General features: G+C 42.1%; 1 protein-coding gene across 1 annotated transcript in view; it reads left to right on the forward strand.

The window, feature by feature from the left end:
* The first annotated feature begins 748 nt into the window (after positions 1-748).
* Positions 749-26,231, forward strand: part of LOC135552943 (replication protein A 70 kDa DNA-binding subunit-like) — a 43,690-nt gene continuing 18,207 nt past the window's right edge. The window contains exons 1-13 of the mRNA XM_064984899.1: positions 749-881; positions 1,084-1,134; positions 1,387-1,465; positions 3,054-3,162; positions 5,126-5,214; positions 5,374-5,445; positions 7,109-7,238; positions 7,559-7,661; positions 7,742-7,810; positions 8,104-8,296; positions 10,738-10,874; positions 12,377-12,525; positions 22,943-23,075. Of these exons, the coding sequence (XP_064840971.1) occupies positions 858-881; positions 1,084-1,134; positions 1,387-1,465; positions 3,054-3,162; positions 5,126-5,214; positions 5,374-5,445; positions 7,109-7,238; positions 7,559-7,661; positions 7,742-7,810; positions 8,104-8,296; positions 10,738-10,874; positions 12,377-12,525; positions 22,943-23,075 (1,338 nt within the window). The 5' untranslated portion in view covers positions 749-857. The remainder of the gene's footprint in view (positions 882-1,083; positions 1,135-1,386; positions 1,466-3,053; positions 3,163-5,125; positions 5,215-5,373; positions 5,446-7,108; positions 7,239-7,558; positions 7,662-7,741; positions 7,811-8,103; positions 8,297-10,737; positions 10,875-12,376; positions 12,526-22,942; positions 23,076-26,231) is intronic.

Raw genomic sequence — 26,231 nt, forward strand, 5'->3', positions numbered from 1 at the left:
GCAGGACACGTTAGAAGGGACTGTGACAAAACCGCAGTGGTGTAAAGTAACTGATAAACAATATATGGGCGGGGCGGATCAATTTATGCTTGATCTGAAAATGTTTATGGAGACTCTAAGGACGGTTTCGGGTGCATACAGAGGTCAATTGAGCTTCATACCGCATGACTTTCCGCCTCCCAAATTTTGTAACAATGCAGAGGGCTCTATATAGCTCTGCATTGACATGAATGAAGATTGAAGGTAAGTGGGGGCGTGAGGTCCTGTATAAACACAAACTCACTTCATTGACAACTTCTTTCACACCATCTCTGCTCAGCGAAGCACAATATATTTGAATGCACTGACTTCTTCAGAAGGCATATCACCATAAATGCTGCATGGCCAATGCGGACTCCAGATTGACCATGTAGCGCCTTGTTTTGCTTCAACAAAGACGGTTTTCATAAATGTTGCAGGATTTGCAGGACATCTAATAAAATGAGCAGCTATTAACTGTTATTTGGTGTTCTTATAAAGCAATTTTTGGCATTGCAATGCCTTACTATGTAAACACTTTTTTACACGTTTAACCAAAGTGTCATAGAAGCCCGTTGGCTCGTCACGCTGTTCTAAGGTCAGTTTTTTACTGCCAGTTGCTAAAGGTGGTTTGGCGAGTGTAAACTGATCCTAAATCTATAAGAGAAACCGGAAGACTTAGCAGTAAATGACGCGATGACGTCACGAACAGTTCGCGCGTTCAGGCATACATTTGGCGCCACAGACGCAATACTGCCACTGTAGAAGTGAGATTGTCCTCTCTTGAGTTAAAACATTATATTTTTTTTACCCTACATAGCTATAAACTCAGCTTCAACATGCTGACAAAGGGAGCGATAGAGGTAGGTGGTGGCATTTTATGACATCCCAGAAAGCATGCATACAAAGTGTTCCCAGCATTGAGGAAGATGGTTTTCAGACGGGGACTGTGAACTGAATGCTGACTTGCTGCTTTGTTGAGCTAGCCACAATGCTAGCTTACGTTAGGTAGCCATCTATATATATTTTTCATCCCTCTCAAGCTGTGTTCTACTCTTTCAACAGGCCCTAACCAAATGCTCTAATGATTTACAAAACCCCATACTTCAATTAGTGGTGAGTATGAATGGACGTGGAAGTAGCTAGCTAACTTTAGCGAACTTAACCTGTTAGTTGGCCAAGTTAATAGGGCCAACTGTTGAATGACTACTGGCATTGTCAACAATTAGCTAACTTGGACAGTATGGACATACAACATTTAAGACAAGGATATTCCCCAAGATGGTAATACAGATTTCGACCACTGCTAGATTTGTCGACATTGACCAAGATCATTTCGACCGCACTCCTGTATTCATATTCTTTCAGAACATCCGTAAAATTGATGGAGGCAGTGGACCAGCCCGCTTTCGTCTGATGATGAGTGATGGACAGCACTCAATGTCTTGTGAGTAGAACTATTCCAAATCCACTCCACCACCTGTTCAAAGTACACTCAGAAATGGTTGTAGGGCAGGAGGCAGGTGACACTTTTATTATTATACATTTTTTATTTCTCCTTTCTTTAACCAGGTAGGCTAGTTAACACGTTCTTATTAGCAACTGCGACCTGGCCAAGATAAAGCAAAGCAGTGTGACACAAACAACACAGTTAAACATGGAATAAACAAACATACATTCAATAACACAATAGAGAAGTATATTTACAGTGTGTGCAAATGAGGTAAGATACGGGGGGGGGCAAGGTAATAAATAGGCCATAGTGGCAAAATAATTACAATTTAGCAATTAAACACTGGAGTGATAGATGTGCAGAAGATGAATGTGCAAGTAGAGATACTGAGGTGCAAAGGAGCAAAAATAAATAACAGTTTGGGGATGAGGTTGTTGGATGGGCTATTTACAGATGGCTATGTACAGGTGCAATGATCTGTGAGCTGCTCTGACAGCTGGTGCTTAAAGTTAGTAAGGGAGATATGAGTCTCCAGCTTCTTTTTTGCAATTCTTTCCAGTCATTGGCAGCAGAGAACTGGAAGGATAGGTGGCCAAAGGAGGAATTGGCTTTGAGGGTGACCAGTGAAATATACCTGCTGGAGCACGTGCTACGGGTGGGTGCTGCTATGGCGACCAGTGAGCTGAGATAAGGCAGGGCTTTACCTAGCAAATACTTATAGATGACCTGGAGCCAGTGGGTCTGGTGACACAAATGAAGCAAGCTAAACATACATAGCATTGCTTTGTGGAAAAAGCGTTTTCTGTTTGAATAATCTATGCCAGTATTTTAAATTAATGCATGGTTCAAATTGTATTGGATATATAGTAAATGTCAAGGTATCAGTTTAAATTAAAGTCACGGATATTCTTAATGGAGATGTTAGAGACCTGCCAAATGAAGCTGTTGAGAAACTGCACCCCATTTTTGTAAATCCATAGTGCAATCCTGTCGTAATCTGAATTACACCAGGAGCTAGACTTCAAAGACAACAGGGTAAATCAAAAGGGGTTTTAGTCTCTTTCCACAGTCTCACCCTGAAAATATCAAGGTAAATCGCTGACAAGGGCACTTTGGTGTGTTTTGTGCTGTGGATGTGATTTATGCTGTGGATTGCCTAGGGCAAACCAGCAGTAGGTAGTCAGCATTCAGTAAAAGGAATAGAGAGCTGGAAGTCGTCAAAGAAAAAAAACATGAATCAATTTCTTCCTTTTAATTTGGCATAGTTTAAGAAGTATTGTGATAACATGGTCATGAAAAAACAAGGCCTATTAAGGAACATATTTTTGGGATCTAAATCTATCCTCATCCCAGACTAGACTGAGCTGCAATTGGCTCTGTTCCATGTTTACTACCAAGGATCGCATGTTGTTTGTATCTGTCAGTGATGGGGGTTTAGTTGGTCGATGCATATCATCAGCTGTCATAGACAAAGACAGACTAACACAAGCAATGGGCGTGTGCGGTGGGTGGCCACCCTCTACTGCACTGCCGATGTTTGTGTTGGTCTGTCTTGTCTCTAACATCTCTATCCCTCCTGTAGCGTTCATGCTCTCCACCCAGCTCAACCCAATGGCCGAGGACAACCGACTAGCCCCAAACTGTATCTGTCAGCTGAAGAGGAGCGTGACCAATATCTTAAAGGATGGACGGTATGTTGCTTCTATCTTTTGATCTTTTCATGTTTTCCTGCCGACAGAACGACTAACTCTTTTCTTTCCATTTCTATTGAAAACATGGTTTATTCAAATAACTTTAATGTAGGCTAGCTGTTCATGTAGGTCCTCCTTGTTGCTGCATCATTTTTCTCCTTTCGATAGATTGGCTGAGATGAGTCACAAACTTTTAGAGCTGTTAATATGGGGACACACACAATGGATATGCACATACACACATATATACCTACATACATATATACACACACACACACTTGAAGTCGGAAGTTTACATACACCTTGGCAAAATACATTTAAACTCAGTTTTTCACAATTCCTGACATTTAATCCTAGTAAAAAATTCTCTGTCTCAGGTCAGTTAGGATCACCACTTTATTTTATAAATGTGAAATGTCAGAATAATAGTAGAGGGGGATTTATTTCAGCTTTTATTTATTTTATCACATTCCCAGTGGGTCAGAAGTTTACATACACTCAATTAGTATTTGGTAGCATAGTCTTTAAATTGGGTCAAACGTTTCTGGTAGCCTTCCACAAGCTTCCCACAATAAGTAGAGTGAATTTTGGCCCATTCCTCCTGACAGAGCTGGTGTAACTGAGTCAGGTCTCTAGACCTCCTTGCTCGCACACGCCTTTTCAGTTCTTCCCACAGATTTTCTATATGATTGAGGTCAGGGCTTTGTCATGGCCACTCCAATACCTTGACTTTGTTGTCCTTAAGCCATTTTGCAACAACTTTGGAAGTATGCTTGGGGTCATTGTCCATTTGGAAGACCCATTTGCGACCAAGCTTTAATTTCCTGACTGATGTCTTGAGATGTTGCTTCAATATATCCACATCATTTTCCTACCTCATGATGCCATCTATTTTGAACTGCACCAGTCCCTCCTGCAGCAAAGCACCCACACAACATGATGCTGCCACCCCCGTGCTTCACGGTTGGGATGGTGTTCTTCGGCTTGCAAGCCTCACCCTTTTTCCTCCAAACATAAAGATGGTCATTATGGCCAAACAGTTCTATTTTTGTTTCATCAGACCAGAGGACATTTCTCCAAGAAGTATGTTTTTTGTCCCCATGTACAGTTGCAAACCGTAGTCTAATATTTATGGCGGTTTTGGAGCAGTGCCGTCTTTCTTGCTGAGCGGCCTTTCAGGTTATGTCGATATAGGACTCGTTTTTACTGTGGATACTTTTGTACCTGTTTTCTCCAGCATCTTCACAAGGTCCTTTGCTGTTGCCCTGGGATTGATTTGCACTTTTCGTACCAAGTACGTTCATCTCTAGGAGACAGAACGCGTCTCCTTCCTGAGGGGCAGTATGACGGCTGCGTGGTCCCATGGTGTTCATACTTGCATACTATTGTTTGTACAGATGAACGTGGTACCTTCAGGCGTTTGGTTTACTCTTGGGAGAAATTTACAGACTTGTGGGGGTCTACAAATTTTTTTTTCTGATGTCTTGGCTGATTTCTTTTGATTTTCCCATGATGTCAAGCAAAGAGGCACTGAGTTTGAAGGTAGGCCTTGAAACACATCCACAGGTACACCTCTAATTGACTCAAATGATGTCAACTAGCCTATCAGAAGCTTCTAAAGCCATTACATGATTTTCTGGAAATGTATACCCTGTTTAAAGGCACAATCAACTTAGTGTATGTAATCCTCTGACCCACTGGAATTGTGATTTAAGTGAAATAGTCTGTCTTTACACAATTGTTGGAAAAGTGATTTGTGTTATGCACAAAGTAGATGTCCTAATCGACTTGCCAAAACTATACTTTGTTAACACAAAATTTGTGGAGTGGTTGAATAACGAGTTTTAATGACTCCAACCTAAGTGTATGTAAACTTCTGACTTCAACTGTATATTTATCAACCATGTGTTTAGTCTTTGGAATGTTATTTACGAAGCAGCTGTTAATCTGTTTTTCTTTTCAGGCGTGTGGTGGTCATACTGGACATGGAGGTGGTGAAGTCTGCTGATGAGGTGGCTGGGAAGATCGGAGAGCCCCAGCCTTACGTGGAAGGTGAGTCTTCAGCCCATACTGCATTTCTAACCATCACCATATCATACGGCTTAGGGGTACAGAAGTTGAACAAATGTTTGAAACCAAACATGGATATAGCTATGTTGAATGTGCAGTTTCCTTGAGTTTTGACCTTTCACTTCCTCATCTCCCTTGCAGGTCAGAGTAAAACCCCACAGTCAGCCCCCAATCCCTCAGTCCACCCCCTGCAACCCCAGAATGGAATTGATGGTATACAACTCCAGATCACTCACTTTGCTTTTAAATCTGTCTTTTCACATCATGTACCAGGAGTTGAATTGAGAGGTTGGGTCATTAATGGACCGTTTTCTCAAGATAAATTCCTGATGTTTTGCAGCTATATATATATTTATTTAAAATGATTTGGAAGGTTACAAAACATTTCAATATAGGTTATTTTCTTTCAGTTTACAGTAGATGGCAGCATTTATGCATATGACCGCTGCTGTTTTTGTCAGAACGCTTAGCTAATTAACATTTGCCTCTTGGGTATATGCAGTCATCTGTAACATATTTATCTTACTAAGATGGTAGTTGACCCATGTGATGCTGATAAGCACAAAATATTAGGTCTATATTCTGTCTCTTTGTTGATTTTACTGGCTTATTTTCAGTCTTAGAGAAATGCTGCTGGTGAACCATCTGTACGTCACACAGGTTATTATTTCCAGTAGTCCAGATGTGCTCGTCAGTCAGACTGTAAATTTGGTTTTGAATTGGATGTGATCTGAGTATACAGTAGTATTGATGGTTTTCAGCTCTTTCGACGGTTCCCTTTTCGTCAGGTAATTAGGTAAGCACTTGGTTAAAATTAGTACTGAAATGAAATGGTGATCATGCCATGAGATGATACGTGATGGGTAGCCTAATTATCAATAATATGCTACTGACATTGATTCCAAAATATACATGTTTTGTTATTCTACTTTAATTTAGCATGTATTTTTACTAATGCTCCCTAAATAGGTCTAAGCGAAAGTGTGCAGGAAATTAAATTAATGTTTAATTCTAAACCCATCTCTTGTGACTGAATAACCATTTCTAATCATTGCACAATACAAGTGTTTACCCAGTTATTTCATGAAAATATGCAGGGCTTAAGGAAACTTTTCTTAGTGCTAACCTACAGTATCATAAGGCATTTTGTGAGCCATGACAGATGAACTCTTAGCCCAATCTACTGCTTCAGGAGCTTATATCATCTTGTGGTCCAGGTCATGGGTATTCATCCCACTAATCTGATGTCAGGGAATTGAAGTAGTGATGGTGAGCTTCATCCTCATCAGCACAGTTATTATTGTTCAGTTGTGTGGCTGTGCTGCTGGATCTGGGGGCTTAATTACTAGAAATGCGGTGGTTGGCAAAGTGGACTCTGAGCTGTAATCCAAAGTGTGAGACGCACACAAATCAAATGTGCAGCTAGCGCTTGTCCGGACAGAGAAACCTCAAAGTCAGGCCTCATGCACCAATTTCCTGTGGGAAGAGCAGCTTTGGTTTGTTATTTCACACTTCTGTCTGCTTTGAGTCTGATATGTGAATCATCGTCTCTCTCACAGAAACATCTCATACTCACACAACTTAGTTGGGGGGGGGGGGGGGGTTGGTTGGTTGGTTGTCTCCTCTCCTACTATCCCAAACCTACCGCAATAAATCCACTACTCTTCCTGATTACGTTTTTCTGTGATGCGAGACTACTTTATGAAGTGAGATAATTACATTGATCAAGGAGTTGTGATCCAAAGAAATTAGATTTTTGAAATTCAGCCCTGATGAATTATAGATGTCTATTCTTTGAGTTTGCCACTCCATCACTGCTCTCTATATGCACCAATAACGCCTCAGTTCTCTCTTTAATTTCCCTATCTATCATAAGGCTCCATGAACAAAGGTCCCAGCAGAGCGTTTGGGGGGAATAAGGGCATGCCTCCGTCTGCCATGCCCAGCACTCCTGGGGGATCCTCCAAAGTTGTGCCCATCGCCAGCCTCAACCCCTACCAGTCAAAGTGAGTGGTCTTCTTATACCCGTCTATGGTTGAGTCCCACATGGCACCATATTTCCTATGTAGTGTACTACTTTAAAGTAGTGCACTATATAGGGAATAGGGTGCCTTTTGGGATGCAACCTATCACTTTGATGACCATCTCAAACAACATGGTCTCTTGAGTCATTATAATCCTGTTGTACCATACTCTTTATTCATATAACTGAATAATGACGGTCTGATGTGTCTGTGTGATTTATTCCATAGATAGTTGTTCAAGGTCTTTTCAAGGACTAGATTTCCATCCAACAACCACGTTAACATTGGTTATTTTCTGTCAGGTGGACCATCCGAGCCCGTGTCACCAACAAGAGTGGCATCCGCACCTGGAGCAACTCTCGTGGGGACGGCAAGCTGTTCTCTATGGAGATTGTGGATGAGAGTGTGAGTAAATGCTAACGAGAAGGGTTTCTCGTGTTGGATCGTGTGGAGCTAGTCCGTAGCTGACTGTTGTGTTGATGCAGGGAGAGATCAGAGTGACTGCCTTTACCCAGGAGGTGGACAAATTCTACAGCATCATCGAGACTGGCAAGGTGAGAGGAACTGCCTCCTATTAATGATGCTTATCCGCCATATGTCTGTCACCGGCAGATTTTGGTGAACTGAGTAATCAATCTCAATGTGCTGAATTGGATATAATATGATATAATGATACAAATCGAAGATGAATGATTCCCTCCAAAATGAGTCACACGACAGTAGCAACATGATCCTCTGCTTCAGATCCTCTGCCAGGCTTTATTTACTGCCTACATCAGTATTCAGCTGAAATGAATCATGTGTCCAGATCTATTTTAGATTTGAACCATCTTTGATCCATGTCCAGGTGTTCTACATCTCCAAGGGATCCCTGAAGATCGCCAACAAGCAGTACTCATCCCTGAAGAATGACTATGAGATGACCCTGAATGGAGAGTCCACCATCATTCCCTGTGAAGACACCCAGGACGTACCCATGGTGCAGTGCAACTTCGTCTCCATCGCCGACCTGCAGGCCCGAGAAAAGGACACCATTTTGGGTAAGGTGCAGGTGTAGCAAAGGAGGAGCGAAGGGGATTGGTGGTCCAGGCAGGATTGGCGGGGCATGATAACTGTCATTAATAACAGACTTAGCTTATTATTATCCTATCATAGGGATAGCTTCAATAGAGTGGTAGGGCAGCGTAGGGGAGATGGATGCGCTAGGGAGGTTGGGGTAATTCTCAGAGCAGATATAAAAGTCATTAATGACGCTGATGACAGTAATGGCCTGTGGTGCAGATTGACTTTGGGCCCTATGGCAGAGAGGAGGGAGAGAACTGGTAAAATGAGTTAGTAATAAGCTATAGTCATCATCCCAAATGGCACTCTATTCCCTATATAGTGCACTACTTTTGATCAGGGCCTATATGCCGCCGGTCAAGAGTGGTGCACTGTGCAGGAAATAGGATGCCATTTGGAACTAATCCTAAATTGTAATGATGGTAATATAATAGACTCCTTGCAGCTTGTCGTCTAGCTGTCTAGTCATTTCTCTTCAGGACCAGCAGGCGTCGGCCCAGCCAACCTCGTGATGTTGAAGACATCTTAAGCATGCTTAAATCAGTTGTAACCTAGCAAGGACTGGACGAAAGGGTTAATATGGCAGAGTATAGGTTGCTCCCAAATGACACCCTGTTCCCTATATAGTGCACTACGTTTGACCAGAGGGACCCACTACACTCTTAACCACTAGGCTATCTGCGGCCCCATGAAAATAATTATTTACGACGTAAAGTGATTTTTAGATCAGTTAGTCAGCAGTGTCCGACTGCAAATGAGTAGAATTCCATCTCAAACATGGCCATAGTCTACTGTGCTCATGATGTCACCTGTGAAAATATGTTCAACCATCTATGGACATTTTCACATACAGTGGGGCAAAAAAGTATTTAGTCAGCACCAATTGTGCAAGTTCTCCCACTTAAAAGATGAGAGGCCTGTAATTTTCATAATAGGTACACTTCAACTATGACAGACAAAATGAGAGAAACAAATCCTGAAAATCACATTGCAGGATTTTAATGAATTTATTTGCAAATTGTGGTGGAAAATAAGTATTTGGTCACCTTCAAACAAGCAAGATTTCTGGGTCTCACAGAACCGTAACTTCGTCTTTAAGAGGCTCCTCTGTCCTCCACTCGTTACCTGTATTAATGGCACCTGTTTGAACTTGTTATCAGTATAAAAGACACCTGTCCACAACCTCAGTCACACTCCAAACTCCACTATGGCCAAGACCAAAGAGCTGTCAAAGGACACCAGAAACAAAATTGTAGACCTGCACCAGGCTGGGAAGATGGATTCTGCAATAGGTAAGCAGCTTGTTTTGAAGAAATCAACTGTGGGAGCAATTTATTAGGAAATGGAAGACATACAAGACCACTGACAATCTCCCTCGATCTGGGGCTCCACGCAAGATCTCACCCCGTGGGATCAAAATGATCACAAGAACGGTGAGCAAAAATCCCAGAACGACACGGGGGGACATAGTGAATGACCTGCAGAGAGCTGGGACCAAAGTAACAAAGCCTACCATCAGTAACACACTACGCCGCCAGGGACTCAAATCCTGCAGTGCCAGACGTGTCCCCCTGCTTAAGCCAGTAGATGTCCAGGCCCGTCTGAAGTTTGCTAGAGAGCATTTGGATGATCCAGAAGAAGATTGGGAGAATGTCAGATGACACCAAAAATATTACTTTTTGGTAAAAACTCAACTCGTCATGTTTGGAGGACAAAGAATGCTGAGTTGCATCCAAAGAACGCCATACTTACTGTGAAGCATGGGGGTGGAAACCTCATGCTTTGGGGCTGTTTTTCAGCAAAGGGACCAGGACGACTGATCCGTGTAAAGGAAAGAATGAATGGGGCCATGTATTGTGAGATTTTGAGTGAAAACCTCCTTCCATCAGCAAGGGCATTGAAGATGAAACGTGGCTGGGTCTTTCAGCATGACAATGATCCCAAACACACCGCCCGGGCAACGAAGGAGTGGCTTCGTAAGAAGAAAAAAACATCACTGATCTGGAGGAATGGGCCAACATACCAGCAACAGTGTGTGAAAACCTTGTGAAGACTTACAGAAAACGTTTGACCTCTGTCATTGCCAACAAAGGGTATATAACAAAGTATTGAGAAACTTTTGTTATTTACCAAATACTTATTTTCCACCATAATTTGCAAATAAATTCATTAAAAATCCTACATTGTGATTTTTCTGAATTTTTTTCTTCTCATTTTGTCTGTCATAGTTGAAGTGTACCTGATGAAAATTACAGGCCTCATCTTTTTAAGTGGGAGAACATGCACAATTGGTGGCTGACTAAATACTTTTTTGCCCCACTGTACATATTATAAATATTGATCACGTGTCTAGTTCTCCACGGTAATGCTGCTCAGAGTCGACTGTGCTAATGACGTGATTGTGTGTTTTTTTTCCCAGATGTGATTGGAGTGTGCAAGAGCGTGTCTGACGTGACCCGCCTCAACACCAAGAACAACCGTGAGGTCTCCAAGAGGACGCTCAACCTGATGGACCAGTCTGGTAAACTGGTGGAGGTCACCCTGTGGGGAGAGGAGGTGAGGACTGGGGGACAGACACTAGCGTAGCCATTAATGGTCTATATGCGTCTGGACACAATGGGACAGTCCTGCTAATAAAGAGAGGATGAAAGTCACTTTCTCTCATGCTGGTGACATGCTGTAGCACCTTCATTGTGTGCTGTACACACCTGCATTAAGTTTGTGTCCCTGTGTCTTGTCATCCAGAGCACCAGGTAGGGCTACAGAACACCTCTCCTAATTGAAAAAGTGTTGTGAACCGTGTGCCTCCCTGTGTTTGGAAATGTCTGTTAAGCAGTTTGGAGAGGAGATTTGAGCACTGGGCTCTCTCTCTGTCTCTCTCTGTGTGTGTTTTAATAGAAGCTGATGTGGTTGAAGTCACTGAGAATATACCCTGTCACAGTGTGATGAAGGAACCCAACTCCTGCAGTTGATTTTATACGTGGCTCAGTGCGGCTATGCTTAGTTTGCCACAATTCTGACAAGCTACAGCACACTGTTCCCTCTGTTTGTTCTGCAGATATCCCCTATCCGGGGGCACTGGCAGGGGTGCACAACATGTATAGTTTATAAAGAACAATACGCTTTAGTAAATACACAATTGCAAGAATATTGTTTCACTTTATTTTTCTCCCCCGGTGCTGATACACTACATACCCAAACGTATGTGAGCACCTGCTTGTCGAACATCTCATTCCAAAATCATGGGCATTAATATGGACCTGGTCCCCTGTGCTGATATAAAAGCCTCCACTCTTCTGGGAAGGCTATCCACTAGATGTTGGAACATTGCTAGAACATAATGGCACCAGAACATTATTCCTCCTCCAAACTTTACAGTTGGCACTATTTATTGGGGCTGGTAGCGTTCTCCTAGCATCCGCCAAATACAGATTAGTCTGTCGGACTGCCAGATGGTGAAGCGTGATTCATCACTTATTATATTTCCATTACTCCCGAGTTCAATGGCTTTACACCACTCCAGCTGACGCTTGGCATTGGGCATGGTGATCTTAGGCTTGTGTGCAGCTGCTTGGCCATGGAAACCCATTTTCATGAAGCTTCTGACGAACAGTTATTGTGCTGATGTTGCTTCCAGAGGCAGTTTGGAACTCGATAGTGAGTGTTGCAACCGAGGAGAGACGATTTATACGCACTACTCGCTTCAGCACTCAGTGGTTCTGTTCTGTGAGCTTCTGTGGCTTACCACTTCGCGCCTGAGCTGTTGCTGCTCCTAGATGTTTCCGCTTCACAATAACAGCATTTACAGTTGACTGGGGCAGCTCTAGCAGGACTGAAATTTGACAAACGGACTCGTTGGAAAGGTGGCATTGAGCTCTTCAGTATGGCCATTCTACTGCCAATGTTTGTCTATGGAGATTGCATGGCGGTGTGCTTGAGTTTATACACCAGTCAGAAATGGGTGTGGCTGAAATAGCCGACTCCACTAAATTGTGTAGTTTTGCACATAAAGTGTATATCATTGGTATCCTCAGTCAACCTACCTGTTCTATTCGCAGGCAGAGACCTTTGATGGCTCTGGGCAGCCCATCCTGGCCATCAAAGGGGCCAAGCTGTCGGACTATGGGGGCAGATCTCTATCTGCTTCGTTCAGCAGCACCGTCATGGTCAACCCCGACATCCCTGAGGCATACAAGCTGCGGGGCTGGTAAGTGTCTGTCTCATCTCGACCCAAATAGCTTTAGGTTCTAACAGCCTCTGTGACTGTGTTATACAAGAACAGCCTGGGTATGTATGGAGCCACTATTGGGTCATATTTTGGTTTTAAAAGACCTGGAACGAATCTCTCACATCCTCTGCTCCACTGTTGAGAGAATTCTAAAGGAATTTGAATGTTAAATATCAGATCCCACAAACCCTGAGAGGGGTGCGTGTTCTGTCTTGTATCATCTAGATTAGCCTACCTCCGTTAGTGAAGATGTGGGGGGGTTACTTCAATGAAGCTTTACATATGATTGCAAATCATTCTTAAACTGTGGAAAATGCCTTTTTCTACTTATCTGCCCTTCAAAAGAAGCCACAAATGACATGTGCACAAATTTGTCCTTGATAATGGGAGCGTTTGTTTTGATCACATTGACGGGGCAGAACATAAATATTTTATTTCATATCAATGTCAATAACTAAATTCAAAAGATATTTGGAAGTAACCCTAAAGCCTATATTTGAAGCCAATCTGTAAATGGCACACCCTACTACCTCATCCCCATATTATTACTTACCCTCTTGCTCTTTTGTACCCCAGTATCTCTACTTGCACATCATCATCTGTACATCTATCACCCCAGTATTAATGCTAAATTGTAATAATTTCATCCTCCATGGCCTATTTATTGCCTTACCTCTCTACTCTTCCTCATTTGCACACACTGTACATATATCTTTATTTTCTATTGTGTTATTGAATGTACATTTGTTTAACTCTATTTTTGTCACACTGCTTTGCTTTATCTTGGCCAGGTCGCAGTTGTAAATGAACTTGTTCTCAACTGGCCTACCTGGTTAAATAATGGTAAAATAAAACAATTTTGTAGTGAAACCTAAAGCCTATATTTTATTGGAACAAATGTATAGTGAATATAGGTCCAAGTTGAGTTTTTTTATGTGAGACTCATGTGACTCATTCATTCATATTTTCTTTGCGTTCTCTTGAGAATTCTCATTATTCATTACTTAAATAATGTTATTCGCTGTGTACCATATCCCCAAATAAATACTCCGCTTTTCCAATCCCATATCTAGTTGGGAAGCAAGGCAGCAGTTTAGTTAAGTTGATATCAAAGCAGTGTCTTGTCAATGGCCGGCAAGAAGCATAAAATTGGGATCTTGTAATTCAATGGGTAGAAGCAGGGTTGGAAAGGCAGTCGGCGAGATGTGAATGGATGGAGGAGGCACGGTGATCACAGGGATCGGTGTCCCTTCCACGGGATGGTTGAGCTAATGTAGGCTAATGCGATTAGCATGAGGTTGTAAGTAACAAGATAATTTCCTAGGACATAGACATATCTGATAATGGCAGAAAGCTTACATTCTTGTTAAACTAACTGCACTGTTTTAAAGTAGCTATTACAGTGAAAGAATACCATGCTATTGTTTAAGGAGAGTGCACAGTTATGAACATAAGTTATTAAGGGACAGCCATTGCTCCTATTTAACCATCACCTCAGCTCTCTGGCACCATGATTGATCTGTCCCTCCTCCTTCAACATCCTCTTCTGCCACTCCTCCTCTCCCACTCCCCTCTGACAACAGACCATGCCTGGCCCCCAGTCGGACAATTGAAGGAAAAATGTCTCAAAAGTGGAGATTCAATCGATTCTCACCCAAGGTGCTATTTTATTTACCTTCCAACAGCAACACCGGCCACACAATCCCCAGGGAAATAAGATGAAAGGAGGCTGAGGAATGAAATGGAAGGAGACCCAATAACAATTTCAATTTCAATTTTGGCACGTCCTGTGCGTCTTGACATGCTCAAATTCCACTTCCCTGTGCCTTAGAAAAAAAGGTTGGGCCGCTGTAATTATTTTTGAGCGGATCAGAAGCCTTGATCTGCATAATGAGAGCAGTGAAATGTGACTACATAGCGGGAGGGAGAGAGGGGTGGCAAGTCAACAATATGCTCATATCTGCCACTTCATTGGGTGTCTGGGTTGTGGTGATTTCTGATTACAGCTTTATCTCTCCCTCACGACTACCCTTTGAAAGGTTGTTGTCAAGTCACTGGATCTGACGTTTCTTGGAAACAGTTTTGGTATTATTAGTTTTTTTCAGTATGATAAACACCCTGTCCTATAAACATTTAATGGACTGAGCTATAGAGAATTGTTACTAGTTGGGTTTTTGAATGATATTTGACCATTTCAGAGGTCATTCCCCAAACATAATGTGGTATTACATGCTTCCTATTCAAGAGAATTCTCTACCATTTAGCTTGTTTACCAATATGGCATTGGATAATGATGTGGATGTAGTGGAGCGACTTTGCGAGAATCTCCCATGTTTCCGCCTACTCACTTCAACAACGCAGGTGTTCCACTCCCTGCCCTCTGAGCTGTGTGAGCTTCCTTCATTTTCTCTGATGTCTCAAATGTCACTTACCTACAGTGGGGCAAAAAAGTATTGTCAGACACCAATTGTGCAAGTTCTCCCACTTAAAAAGATGAGAGGCCTGTAATTTTCATCATAGGTACACTTCAACTATGACAGACAAAATGAGAGAAAAAATCCAGAAAATCACATTGTAGGATTTTTTAAATTAATTTATTTGCAAATGATGGTGGAAAATAAGTATTTGGTCTATAACAAAAGTTTCTCAATACTTTGTCATTGCCAACAAAGGGTATATAACAGAGGTCAAACGTTTTCTGTAAGTCTTCACAAGGATTTCACACACTTGCTGGTATTTTGGCCCATTCCTCCATGCAGATCTCCTCTCGAGCAGTGATGTTTTGGGGCTGTTGTTGGGCAACACGGACTTTCAACTCCCTCCAAAGATTTTCTATGAGGTTGATATCTGGAGACTGGCTCGGCCACTCCAGGACCTTGAAATTCTTCTTACGAAGCCACTCCTTCGCTGCCCGGGCGTTGTGTTTGGGATCATTGTCATGCTGAAAGATCCAGCTACATTTCATCTTCAATGCCTTTGCTGATGTGAGATTGAGTGAAAACCTCCTTCCAACACATGGCCCCATTCATTCTTTCCTTTGCAGAAAAACAGCCCCAAAGCATGATGTTTCCACCCCCATGCTTCACAGTAGGTATGGTGTTCTTTGGATGTAACTCAGCCTTCTTTGTCCTCCAAACATGACGAGTTGAGTTTTTACCAAAAAGTAATATTTTTGGTTTCATCTGACCATATGACATTCTCCCAATCTTCTTCTGGATCATCCAAATGCTCTCTAGCAAACTTCAGACGGGCCTGGACATGTACTGGCTTAAGCAGGGGGACACGTCTGGCACTGCAGGATTTTGAGTCCCTGGCGACGTAGTGTGATACTGATGGTAGGCTTTGTTACTTTGGTCCCAGCTCTCTGCAGGTCATTCACTAGGTCCCCCCGTGTGGTTTTGGGATTTTTGCTCACCGTTCTTGTGATCATTTTGACCCCACGGGGTGAGATAAGGTAACGATTGGAGGACAGAGGAGCATCTTAAATAATAAGTTACAGGTCTGTGAGAGCCAGAAATCTTGCTTGTTTGTAGGTGACCAAATACTTATTTTCCCACATAATTTGCAAATAAAAAAATCCTACAATGTGATTTTTCTGGATATATTTTTTTCTCATTTTGTCTGTCATAGTTGAAGTGTACCATGATGAACATTACAGGCCTCTCATCTTTTTAAGTGGGAGAACTTGCACAATTGGTGGCTGACTAAATATTTTTTTGCCCCACTGTATATAGTGTACTACTTTTGACCAGAACATGTAGTAGTGTACTACAAAGGGAATAGGGTTTCATTTGGGACGCAGACACTCTTGTCACATGGACAGCCAGCAATAACGAACTTAAGTGTTTTGTTTTCCAGTGCAACGCCTAGCTGCTGTGGGATGATGCATGTCCTCAAGGACAAGTGGGCTCCTGTTGGTTTGCAGGCATCCATCAGTTAGGCCCGGTGAACAGTTCAGAGGATGTTGATATGAGTTCTGACCTCAGCCATTAGTCTCTGACTAATGGCAGTGACCCAACCCGAACATGAGGCTACATGATATATTATTTTTTGACAATATTATACTGACCAAAAAAATATATGCAACATGTAAAGTGTTGGTCCCATTTTTAATGATCTGAAATTAAAGATCCCCCAACATTTTCACACAGCTTATTTTGCTCAAATTATGTGCACAACTTTGTTTACATCCCTGTTAGTGAGCATTTCTCCTTTGCCAAGATGATCTATCCCGCTGACACGTGTGGTATATCAAGAAGCTGATTAAACAGCATGATTATTACACAAGTGCACCTTGTCCTGGGGACAATAAAAGGCCACTCTAAAATGTGCAGTTTTGTCACAACGCAATGCCACAGATGTCTCAAGTTTTGAGGGAGCGTGAAATTGGCATGTTGACTACAGGAATGTCCATCAGAGCTGTTGCCAGAGAATTGAAAATAAGCTGCCTCCAACATCATTTTAGAGAATTTGGCAGTACATCCAACCGGCCTCAACCGCAGATGATGTGTAACCACGCCAGCCCAAGACATCCACATCCGGCTTCTTCACCTGCAGGATCTTCTGAGGGGGAGTCTGTAATAAAGCACTTATGTGAGGAAAAACTCAATCTGATTGGTTGGGCCTGGCTCTCAAGTGGGTGGGCCTTTGCCCACCCATGGCTGCACCCCTGCCCAGTCATATGAAATCAATAGATTAGGACCTATTTCATTTATTTAAATTGATTTCCTTCTATGAACTGTAACTCAGTAAAATCGTTGCAATTTTTATTTTGTTCAGTGTATGTCAATTGATCTAAAGTATTATATTTTACTTTTTTTTTATACTGTAGGTAGCGTTAGCTACCGCAAGTCTGCTGTGCCTGCACCAAAACTCCTGTATTTTTCCTTCATAGTTTGTGCATCTTCTTTTTAAATAGTGAGCCAACATGTTTTCATCACTTTTATTTCGCTGACTGGTCAAAACAAATTTTACCATGCTGTCTTGTCTCTCTGCAGCAGACTTATAATGAGCAATATATTTGAGGCCTCAAATCACAAAATCGCAGTTTTGAATCGCAATATCGAATTGTGAGAATCGCAATACATATCCCTGGCATCGCAATACATATCCCTGGCAATTTCCCAGCCCTACATGATGGTTTGCTGTCTAAGGATGGAATAGACTCTCAAATATTAAGTAAAATGTTGTATTGAGAACAATGTATTTTTGCTTTTCAAGTAGTACGGAGCAATATGTTGACTAAAACTAGGTTAGTAGTGAATGATTTAGTGATTTTAGGCCAAGCACATCAGTGCTTGTTGAATACTTTCAGTATTCTGGGAGAGAAGGATGTTGATCATCAGTGAGCCATGCTTTCAGCAGTTTGCATCCCAAATTTCCCCCTGTTTCATATTTAGTGGATTCCGGTTTCAATTTGGGGTGCTACAGATCTGTCCACAAATGAAGAGGCCTTTTTTATGTGAACATTTTCATCTTGCAAGCATTGAAAACCCAGCGCTTTTTACAACTGAAGATCAAAGGCAAACTGAGCCTTTTGTCAGAGCCAAGCTCTTGAAAAAATTATTTTGCAAAGTGTAGGTGTCTTAAGTTGATCATTTTTGCTGCAAACTCTTGGGATATCTGTATCTATCTATCCCACCCTGGGTAAGATGTTGACTAAAACCCATGCAGTGGATCAGTGGTTCTGCTCAGCCTATCCCTATGTGTGCTGGACTGAATTAAAAAAATAACTGTCACTCTCCCTTTTTTAATGTCAGACTAATTCATCTTATAGAGAGAAACTGTTTTAATTTCCACAAACAAGAATGCCACACTACGCAGCAATTATCTTGAGCCTTGATTTGGTTCTGAGCTCCATAATAATATATATTATATATATGATTCCCTTGTCTTTGAAATAGACTTTACAGATTGCCATGAAATCTGTGTTCTTTTTTGGGGAGAATTGGGAATATGAACTATTGTACATGAAAGAAACATGGATTTGTCTTTATAAACAGCATCGAATGTGATTCTTGTGGTGCTCCAGTAATTTAGGGCACTGTCTTATTCCCACTCAATTGCATAATTTAAATGCTTAAAGATTAATTTAGCTAGATTAATTAAAGTGTTCCTTACTCAACTGGTGCTGTTTTTTCCTCGGCTTTTTGCAACTTTGGTGCATACTCATTTAGTGCCCTCATTATTTAGGCATTTTAAATGATTCATAACGATAATTTATTTACCTTATCGTAAACCACATCTACTTAATTATAGCTTAGTCTAGTCAATTACCCTGCTCTTCCCCAGTATCAAGTAACACCCTGAAAATGCCTTGACTGCTCAGTTGCTATTTGGGAGGATTTAGATAAAATAAAAATAAAATCTAATTTGTTTCTCTAATTTTGTGCTAATTTGTTTCATAAGCAAACGTGAAATGTTTCCCTACTGAGCCATCCGGTGCATACCGTAGCAGCCTTTGTCCATTAGATGGCATCACAGGCTACACAGACACATCTAGAGTGGCTCCTTCTCTCCTCTCCCCCTTCCCTCTCTTCTCTCTCTCTTCCTTCCCCTAGCTGTCTGGACAACTGTGTCTCTGTTTCACTCCATCTTGTCATTCTTCCTCTTGTTCCTTTCGTCTTGTTGTCCTATTGCCATTGCTCACTTAGTGATACTTGGCTACTCTCACTCTTTCTGTTCTGTGTTTTCCTGCAGTCACTGAGTCATCTGATCTCCCTTACACACGACAGATAGACAGGATGTGTCCCAAATGACACCTTATTCCTTTTATAGTGCACTACTTTTGACTGGAGTCCTATGGGCCATGGTCAAAAGTAGTGCACTATATAGGGAAATGGGTGCCATTTGGGATGTGGAAATCCTGCTACCCACTAGTGGAGCTGCTCAAAAATATTTGTCCTTTTCATCAATTAATAAAATAGCATCAACTTTTTGAGTGCGGACCCTCTACTAATGAAACAGCGCACCAGTTAGTGATTTCAAGAACCTTTTGATTGCCCTCCTCTGCTCACGCACTAGAAGTGTGCTGTTGCTGTTCAGTCGTTCTGCCTAGCTTGTGCTCAGTGCTCCAACATAACGATTAATATTTTTGATTTTAAACAAGTAGTTTAACTCTGTGGCTATGCTACTTGGTCTCTCCTCTTTTTCTCTTGTTGTCAGTAGTTTGTCCCAGCATTGCAGTGGTGTAAAAATACTTTAAATTACTAATTAAGTAGTTTTTTTGTGTTATCTGTACTTTACTATTTATATTTTTGACATCTTTTACTTCTACATTCCTAAAGAAAATAATGTACTTTTTACTCCATACATTTTACCTGACACCCAAAAGTAAATTTTGAATGCCTAGCAGGACAGGATGCCCCTGGCTATCCATACATAAAAAATGGTGCCGTCGGCTTGCTTAAAAGAAGGAATTTGAAATTATTTATACTTAAGTATATTTCAGCAATCACTTTTACTTTTGATACTTTTAAGTATATTTAGAACCAAATACTTTTAGACTTTTTCTCAAGTAGTGTTTTACTGGGTGACTTACCTTAATAGAAAGTCACTCAAAATAAAAGTATATATACTTTTCCTCAAGTATGACAATTGTGTACTTTTTTGCACCACTGCAGCTTAGTTCCCTCCTGGCGCAAGCTTAATCTGTCCTTTTTGTGAAATGAAAAACAGTCTTGTGATTCAGACCATTTGTCATGTTGGAATAGAATACATGGTCATATTTACAACCCTGTTCCCATTGGTAATTACCTCCATGTACTGCGTCATTCAACTTCACAACTACAGAGAGTGAATGCTTGAGCAGACCTCATGGATAACTTATCATACCTGCTGTATGTTTTCCGCCAGTCAGAGACACGTCATGAGAGCCATAGCTGGAGACAGGGAAGGAACCGTGCTTACAGAAGGGTTCCTGTCATGCATAGCTGCTCTTTCTCCTTCCCTCTGTCACATGCTCTATGTCATGTCTCCCTGCCGTCCTGTCCTTGGCCGTATGGCTCGTTGTGACGTGTGACGGGGTGCCATGCTATGCACATGAATCTGTTCTTTCCCTTTTCTTCTTCTTGTTGTCGTCTCTCTTCGTTGGTTAGTCTCACTTCATCCACTCTCTGCGCATCTCCCTGCCTGCCTGTCGGTCCACTGTTGTACATCTTCTGTCAGCTCCAATTTGTCCTGATTTTAGTTTCCATCAAACCTACTGACTTACTATACCCTGCCTGTTGTAGCGGTTTCCTACAGAACAATCTTCTGTTTATCTTCCTTTACAGTCTGCGTTACATTACAGTCTCCTGGGTACTTTGCTTAGCATTTTGTTCATTATTTGTTACTCTGTCAAAAATAACATCTTGAAATCAGATATACGTTAATGATCATCAGCTTACCTACCAGGAGTTTGGATTAGAAAACGCCATAAATGTTTAATTCCTTTCATTCTGTTCCAGCCTATTTCTCTTGGTGAAACACCAGCAGCTTCATGAAAGGAGTTGTTGATAATCAGAAACAAGTATTTTCAGTTGGATTTCAGAACTAGGTTGATGTTGTTTTTAATGCATCAACAGCCAGGCATCAGGCCCCCTATCAGTACGAACACCAGTAGAATTATAACAAAGCAGGAATGGTAGTACAGAGATGAGGAAATAGGTGCCACAGGAAAGAATTGCACACATTTTTCGGTGGTTGGGTGTGAGAGGAAATTGGCAGAGGCCATAGTGGCCGGGCCACATGCTTGCAGGCCATTAATGGGGATATTTTCAATTAGTCATGCTTCCAAGAGCAAGTCCCGCTCACTGTATTTACAGCCCCTGTCCCCTCACCCCCCACAGCGCTACACAATACCTCCAAGCTATAGATTACTCAGCTCTATTGATCTCTTGCACAATTCCAACCTGAGTGTATCTTTATTTATTTATTTATTTATTTTTCCCTTTCCCCTGCTCTCCTCCCCCTATTCTCCATCCCTCTCTTCTCTCTCCTTCTCCCTTGTATTGTGTGAATCACCTGGAGGTAACGCTGAGTGAAAATTGGTTTCTGATTCCCCCATCACTGCTGTTGATTCATTTCACAGCCACTCTCTCTGCCACTCAGCCTGGTTTGCCCTCAGCACAGACTATTTTTGCGTCCCAAATGCCACCATATTCCTTATTTAGTGCACTATACAGGGAATAGGGTACCCTTTTTAGGATGCAACCTAGCTCCGCTTTGTCAAACAGGCATGGCTATGTTGGCCAGGATGGGTTTTGTTAAAATAGTACTAGACAACAGACAATTCACTAGGCTACAAGACTGTGGTCTACTAGGCTACAAGATTGTGGTCTACTAGGCTACAAGACTGTGGTCTACTAGGCTACAAGACGGTGGTCTACGAGGCACTAGGCTACAAGACGGTGGTCTACGAGGCACTAGGCTACAAGACGGTAGTCTATGAGGCTACAAGACGGTGGTCTATGAGGCTACAAGACGGTGGTCTATGAGGCTACAAGACGGTGGTCTATGAGGCTACAAGACGGTGGTCTATGAGGCTACAAGACGGTGGTCTATGAGGCTACAAGACGGTGGTCTATGAGGCTACAAGACGGTGGTCTATGAGGCTACAAGACGGTGGTCTATGAGGCTACAAGACGGTGGTCTATGAGGCTACAAGACGGTGGTCTATGAGGCTACAAGACGGTGGTCTATGAGGCTACAAGACGGTGGTCTATGAGGCTACAAGACGGTGGTCTATGAGGCTACAAGACGGTGGTCTGAGGCTACAAGACGGTGGTCTATGAGGCTACAAGACGGTGGTCTATGAGGCTACAAGACGGTGGTCTATGAGGCTACAAGACGGTGGTCTATGAGGCTACAAGACGGTGGTCTATGAGGCTACAAGACGGTGGTCTATGAGGCTACAAGACGGTGGTCTATGAGGCTACAAGACGGTGGTCTATGAGGCTACAAGACGGTGGTCTATGAGGCTACAAGACGGTGGTCTATGAGGCTACAAGACGGTGGTCTATGAGGCTACAAGACGGTGGTCTATGAGGCTACAAGACGGTGGTCTACGAGGCTACAAGACGGTGGTCTACGAGGCTACAAGACGGTGGTCTACGAGGCTACAAGACGGTGGTCTACGAGGCTACAAGACGGTGGTCTACGAGGCTACAAGACGGTGGTCTACGAGGCTACAAGACGGTGGTCTACGAGGCTACAAGACGGTGGTCTACGAGGCTACAAGACGGTGGTCTACGAGGCACTAGGCTACAAGGCGGTCTACGAGGCACTAGGCGGGGGTCTACGAGGCACCTCTATGTATTACACTTGACTTCTTTTGTCTTTTCTATTGAGATTGATGGGGTTGTTTCTGCAGTGACATGTTGACTAAAGGTGTGTGTGTTTAACTGTGTCCATCCAGGTATGACAAGGAGGGCCACTCTATGGCTGGCCAGTCTCTGACGGAGGCGAGGACAGGTGGAGGAGGAGGAGGGAACACCAACTGGAAGACCCTGGCTGACATCAAGACGGAGCACCTTGGACACGGAGACAAGGTTTTTTGCACACGCACACACCAGCACACGCTCACACTAACATACTTTGTTGTAGACAAACATGTACATCAGTCTAAAATGTATTTTTTCTTGACTTGATTCAAATCAAGAATATTCAAGGACAAACTGAAAGACAATATCGAATACAAGCGATCTCTTCTTTGAAGGTGGGAAGTAGACCAACCTGCATTGTGGATCCAACACACAGCAGCATCTCTATCTCAGTCACCATGAAACACTGGAACCTTGTCACTTCATCCTGGCTTTCCAAGGATTCTCTTTTCTTGGTTAGCAGTCATGATAAGTCTTTGTAATCAGAGCGATTCATTAAAGGACTGTGCTACTGGATCACAAGCTTATTTTCAAAGCAGAATGCTAGCTTGTTTCTGTCCAAAATGTGACCCTGTTCCTTACATCGTGCACTACTTTTGGCCAGGGCCCAATGGCACGCTATCCCCTGGTCAAAAGTAGTGCATTATATAGGGAATAGGGTGCCATTTGGGATGCACACTACGGTATTCTGATGATCTCCCTCTCGTTAATCACCAACATAGTAGGTGTCCTCTGCTGCCCTCTCCCTACCTAGGTATGTGCTTTGTGACGTCACATTTATCTCCCATATTGATTGTGAAGATAAGAGTGGTTCCATTCATTAATCTTAGTAATCAAGTGATTGCTCTCATATGAGTCAAGTAAAATATGTGCTTGAAATTTCAGCTTCTTATTTTCATTTTATGAGAAGGGTGGAAAGGTGTATAATTCATCTAAGGTTATGAAAACTGATATGTTTAATATTTGTAATATAAAACTATATTATTTAATCCTGGGCCTTGGTTATTAACCTCCGTTTTGGGATAAGGGGTAAGAGGATTTTAATTAGGTTTATTTGACTGACTTTGTGTGAGGAGTTCTCTGGTTAGAAGGGCACTGGGAGAGAGGGGGGATCGACAGGGAGGGAGGGGATGGTACAAAAGCTCAGGATTGACTGGGGGAGATGGAGAATCCAAATCAAATTGTATTTGTCACATGCGCCTAATACTGTGAAATGCTTACTTACAAGCCCTTAACCAACAATGCAGTTCAAGAAATAGAGTATTTACTAAATAAACAAAAGTTGATTTAAAAAAATAAATAACAGTAACAAGGCTATATACATGGGGTACCGAGTCAATGTGTGAAGGTACAGGTTAGTCGAGGTAATTTGTACATGTACAGTTGAAGTCGGAAGTTTACCTGATGTCATTAAAACTAGTTTTTAAACCACTCCACAAATTTCTTAACAAACAATTTTTTTATTTCACCTTTATTTAACCAGGTAGGCAATTTGAGAACAAGTTCTCATTTAAAATTGCGACCTGACCAAGATAAAGAAAAGCAGTTCAGACATGCAACAACACATGGAGTAAAACAAACAGTCAATAATACAGTAGAAAAATAAGTCTATATACAATGTGAGCAAATGAAGTGTGATACGGGAGGTAAAGGCAAAAAAAGACCATGGTGGCGAAGTAAAACACTGGAATGGTAGATTTGCAGTGAAAGAATGTGCAAAGTAGAAATAATGGGGTGCAAAGGAGCTAAATAAATATGGTAAGGGAAGAGGTAGTTGTTTGGGCTAAATTATAGGTGGGCTATGTACAGATGCAGTAATCTGTGAGCTGCTCTGACAGCTGGTGCTTAAAGCTAGTGAGGGAGATGAGTGTTTCCAGTTCAGAGACTATAGTTTTGGCAAGTCGGTGAGGACATCTACTTTGTGGATGGCACAAGTAATTTTTAACAATTGTTTACAGTCAGATTATTTCACTTATAATTCACTGTATCACAATTCCAATGGGTCAGAAGTTTACATACACTAAGTTGACTGTGCCTTTTAAACAGCTTGGAAAATTCCAGAAAATGATGTCATGGCTTTAGAAGCTTCTGATAGGCTGACATAATTTGAGTCAATTGGAGGTGTACCTGTGGATGTATTTCAAGGCCTACCTTCAAACTCAGTGCCTCTTTGCTTGACATTGGAAAATCACATGGGGACAAAGATTGTACTTTTGGAAAAATGTCCCCTGGTCTGAGGAAACAAAAATAGAACTGTTTGGCCATAATGACCATCATTATGGTTGGAGGAAAAAGGGGGAGGCTTGCAGGCCGAAGAACATCATCCCAACCGTGATGCACGGGGGTGGCAGCATCATGTTGTGGGGGTGCTTTGCTGCCGGAGGGACTGGTGCACTTCACAAAATAGATGGCATTACGAGGAGGGGAAATGATGTGGATATATTGAAGCAACATCTCAAGACATCAGTCAGGAAGTTAAAGCTTGGTTGCAAATGAGTCTTCCAAATGGACAATGATCCCAAGCATACATCAAAGTTGTGGCAAAATGGCTTAAGGACAACAAAGTCAAGGTATTGGAGTGGCCATCACAAAGCCCTGACCTCAATCTTATAGAAAATTTGTGGGCAGAACTGAAACCATTTGTGCGAGCAAGGAGGCCTAAAAACCTGACTGTTACACCAGCTCTGTCAAGAGGAATGGGCCAAAATTCACCCAACTTATTGTGGGAAGGTTGTGGAAGGATACCTGAAATGTTTGACCCAAGTGAAACAGTTTAAAGGCAATGCTACCAAATACTAATTGAGTGTATGTGAACTTCTGACCCACTGGGAATGTGATAAATCATTCTATTTCAGCTCTTATTTTTTCCATCTTCTATTATTCTGACATTTCACCTTCTTAAAATAAAGTGGTTATCCTAACTGACCTAAGACAGGGAACTTTTACTAGGATTAAATGTCAGGAATTGTGAAACTGAGTGTAAATGTATTTGGCTAAGGTGTATGTAAACTTCCAACATCAACTGTAGGTAGGGGTGAAGTGACTTTGCATAGATAATAAACAACGTGTTGCAGCATTGTAAAAACAAAGGGTGGTCCATGTCCAGAAGGTCATTTGATTAGTTGTTCAGTAGTCTTATGTCTTGGGGTTAGAAGCTGTTAAGGAGCCCTTTGGTCCTAGACTTGGTGCTCCGGTGATGCTTTTGACCATTATTTTTTGGGGCCTTCTTCTGACACCGCCTGGTATAGAAGCCCTGAAGGTCCTGGAATGCAGGAAGTTTGATCCCAGTGATGAACTGGGCCGTACGCAATACCCTCTCGTGCC

The sequence above is a fragment of the Oncorhynchus masou genome, chromosome 13 (genome assembly GCF_036934945.1).
Source record: "Oncorhynchus masou masou isolate Uvic2021 chromosome 13, UVic_Omas_1.1, whole genome shotgun sequence".
Taxonomy (NCBI): Eukaryota; Metazoa; Chordata; class Actinopteri; order Salmoniformes; family Salmonidae; genus Oncorhynchus; species Oncorhynchus masou.